General features: G+C 34.8%; 1 gene segment (V, D, J or C); it reads right to left on the bottom strand.

The window, feature by feature from the left end:
• Nucleotides 1-318: 318 nt before the first annotated feature.
• LOC132861581 (immunoglobulin heavy variable 3-33-like) lies at nt 319-4497 on the bottom strand. The segment is given in 3 exon segments: nt 319-584; nt 4054-4371; nt 4452-4497. Coding segments are annotated over 3 exon segments (630 nt in total).

Below are 4497 nucleotides of genomic sequence, written 5' to 3'. Positions count from 1 at the left end.
ACGCTGGTCACGTGACATCTCTTCACCAGCGACATTGAACTCCCAGTGTCCAACAAAGCGGTCAACTCCTTCCCATTAACGGTCACTGGGATAAGTTGGGGGTTCCCCATACAATTCACTGTACTGTCCTCCTTCCTCGGGACATAACAAAACCCCGTCAATTTGGCTTTTCTCGCTGGGCACACGGTTGCTTTGTGTCCTGGCTGTTGACAATAGTAACACGTGATTTTCTGCTCTCTGGTGTCTTTATCCCCCTTTCTGTCTTGAATGTCGCGACGAAATTCTCCAGCGCTCCATCCACTGGTAGAACTCCTCTGGTCACCTTTCGTTGGTTGGAAATGACGACCCTCTTGGTGAGCGTTCCGATACTGCTGGGCGAGTTTTGCAGCAGCTAGCCCAGTTCTCGGCTCCCGTTCCTTTACCCATATCCTGATTTCGTATGGCAGGACTCAGAGAAACTACTCCAGGATGAGACTGTCCTCCAGGACAGGACTCCCTGCAGTTTTGGGCTGTGTACAGACACACCCTCCCCTCTTTGTTCAAGGGAGCGGTAAGAGTTATTGCCATCCCTGCATCAGGTGCACCTGTTGAACATGTATTCAGCCATGGTGGGGTGATAATGCGACCACATCGCTCACAATTGAGTGACAAATTTCTATCAAATTTAATTTTTTGCAAGGGCAATGTCGTGTAAATAGTTGGTCACTGTTTATGTGGAAATGTCAGCTGTTTTGCAATAGCACTTATAATTGGTCTTCAGTGTTAGGCTTTGAGTGAAAAGCGTATGGACCGTTTATGGGGATGCACACGCACACACACACACACACACACACACACACACACACACACACACATACATATGTATATATATATATATATATATATATATATATATATATATATATATATACATATGTGTATATATATATATATATATATATATATATATATATATATATATATATATATATATATATTAATAATATATATATATATATATATATATATATATATATATATATATAAACCTAAATATAAAAATAAAAAACTCAGAGTTGCAAGCACAGCCATATTCTTGTCTCGCATGCACACGCACCATTCATGAGCCCCATTCACTTCCATAGTATTCTTTTTCCCACTATGGAAGTGAATGGAGCTCATGAATGGTTTGGTTACAAACATTCCTCAAAATACATGTGTGTTCATCAAAACAAAGAAATTTATACAGGCTTGTAACATCATGAGGCTGAGAAAAATATAACAGAATTTGAATTTTTAGGTGAACTATCCCTTTAATATTAATAAATTACACTCAATCCAAGTTAATTCACTTCAAGGTTTGTGTGATTCAATAATTTATGTTTTTTTTGATTGACGTGATTGATTGTTATTGTTATTCTGTTGTTAAAAAGGAAGGCTCTAATGTAAGGATGTGTTCATGTCCCATTAAAAGGGAATGCCTGTTCAAAAAATGCCATTTGGCTGGATAGAAACCATTGTACTTTTTTATATATACTTTTCCAGGTCTTCTGCCATGTTTGAGGCATATTGAAACTTTTCATTTTTTATGTTGGCCTTATTTCAGTTACATTGACATCTTATTCTTTGTAGTTTTGATTTTTATTCATTTTTAGATTTTTAGTGTATTTACAACTCACCTATATGTGGACGCTTTTTAAATATAAATGCATATAATCATTTTTTATTGCAAATAAAACTCTCATAGTCCATAAATACTGTAGATTTAACTTTGTTTAATATATACATTTAGTTAAATCATCAAACATCTGTATGACTTACCAGTGACTTGCTTGACTCAAGCTACGACTTGACTTGAATTGCTTGACATAAAGCAGTGACTTGACTTGACTTGACTTGACTTGACTCTCACAAAAAATGACTCGGACTTGCTTGAGACTTGAAGGTTAAGACTTGAGACTTACTTGTGACTTGCACATGTGTGACTTACTCCCACCTCTGGAAAAGCGATGAAGAAAATTAAGCAAAATGAATGTAAAGAAAACAGAAATTGTAGCAATTAAGTTCAGTTAAGAGAATTTCAGTTATATGGATGTGGTAACCGGATTGGTGTGCGTTGGGGACAGCTGATTAACAGCTGATGCACACTTGACGACGTGGCATGCCTGAACTAACGCAATTCTTGATTTAAGTTCGTTAATTTTAGTGAAGTTTAGTTAAGTTCCATTTAAGTGTAAAGTAGCATTAAGAGTGTACCGTAGCGAGTAAATGAACGAAAGTGAAAGTGTAATTCCTCCTAACTCCTCCGCCTGTTTACTCCTCCCTCAACCTCCGTGCGCATCTTCCGTAAAGTAAAATCAGTTTATTTTTTAACATTCTCTTTTATTACTGTATGTTTTTATATGTTTTTCATTTTCAAAACACATAAACAAAACAACTGGAGTGGAATTTTGCGAGCTGGAAAGGATTAATGGGATTTCAATTAATTTAAATGGAGAAAATTGCTTTGAGATACGAGCAATTTGAGATACGTGCAAGGTCAAGGAACGAATTAAACTCGTAACTCGAGGTATTACTGTATATATATATATATATATATATATATATATATATATATATATATATATATATATATATATATGAAACAATCACAACTGCATTATTCAAAATCTTTATATAAAATATGTAGAATTATGCAGTCTGGTTAACTGCGTAACAAATATTACAAAAATAATACACCATAAATAATAAGTTCATTAATTTCCTGTGTTCATCGCATTACCTGTTAGAGTAGCATCATGTTACTTATGCATGTAAAGTAATAGTGAACATAGTGAGAGCTTATACATTCAAAGTCAGAAAAAAAAATGATTCACAGCAAATCATTGAACATAACTAAATAAAATCAATGTTAATAGTTATATTTCTATACAATTAATTATACTTTATAGCGATTTATCATTTCCTACAATTATGTGGACGTCAATCCCACTGGACAAGGCACAGTAACTCAGTAGACTGCAGGACAGTAATCTGGTCATGATCAGTCTAAATCATAACTCAATTATAACGTGATGTAGAGATGTCAGTGTTTATTTACTAGATTTAAAAAAGTATACATCTATTTACATCTATCTATCTAAAAAATCTATTAAAATTTAGCACTACAATCTCATCAAATCAACTGACAGAAAGCTAGCTGATGTCATCTTCTTACACTTCTGAGAAACGTAGAAGGTGAAACATGGATTCCTCAAGATGTAAAAACCTCCTCATCTCATGAACAGCTCTAATTTGTGATTATTAATCTATAAAATTTGGAACATTAAGAGACGTTCTCATGTAAATTTATGTGAAGTGAACACACTCTTTATATCAGCATATTCAGTAAGGAGTAAAACACATGAGGTTGTTATAGGACAATAATCAAGGACCAGGTGGTGTGATGTCAGGAATTGTAGAGGTGGTGTATGCAGGTGCTGATAATTTATTGTGTAAAGTACAAACAAAACCCACGAAATTGTGTAATTATGCACCCTTTGGCTCTACTGTGACATGAAGTTACTGCTACAAACATGAAGATAATTTTTTTCTAATAATCAATGGCACTGATTACTATGATCACTTTTCCTCTTAAAGAGCAGCAGTCTGTGAACGGTGACAATTTATTTATTAATTAAAGAAGAATATGGTGAACTCTTTTTACGTTTAATGTTACAGTTAATGTTATGGAACTTTTGTGAAATGTATGTATTTAATAATCACTAATTAAAGTCAGACTTTTTCTGTAAATGTTATTTATTTCCCTTTTGGTTCCTCTGTAAGAATATGACTATAAGAGACAGTCTCAGTGTTCATTGTGTCACAGAAATACATAGAAATTGTGGAGTATCTAGATCTGACTGAGGATATGAGAATATGTTGTACTTTAAATAAACCTACAATGTTACAGTATATTTGTTGAGCTGTAGCGCCACCTGCAGATCTTGAGAAAATGCCCAGTATATTGAAAGCACTTTTCTCTTTTATTGCATCTGGGGGAGGATTTTGTACAGCTGATTAACATGTTTGTACCACTGTGGTATCTAGCACAGTAATAAACAGCAGAATCCTGGGCACTCAAACCAGTCAGCTGCAGATACACCATGTTTTTAGAGTTGTCTCTGGTAATTTCCAAACGTCCCTCAATGTCTTTGGCGTATATTGTTTTACTGGAATCATACCAGATAACCCCAATCCATTCTAGAGCTTTTCCAGCTTGTTGTCTGATCCAATGCATGCCAGAGTTACCAAAGTCAAACCCAGATCCTTTACAGGAAAGACTCAGAGTTTCTCCAGGTTTTTTCACCATTGAACCAGTGGGAATAGACTCAAGACTCTGACACTGAATACCTGCCACATAAAAAAGAACAACATTAGTGTATTTTAAAATAAATAATAAAATATATTTGGGATTCAGCATGAGAACTCACCTATGAGGCTGATTAGTAGCAGGAATAAGGAGAGTGGGATCTTCAT

This window comes from Tachysurus vachellii, chromosome 18 (assembly GCF_030014155.1).
Source record: "Tachysurus vachellii isolate PV-2020 chromosome 18, HZAU_Pvac_v1, whole genome shotgun sequence".
Taxonomy (NCBI): Eukaryota; Metazoa; Chordata; class Actinopteri; order Siluriformes; family Bagridae; genus Tachysurus; species Tachysurus vachellii.
This window is presented reverse-complemented; position numbering and strand designations above follow the sequence as displayed.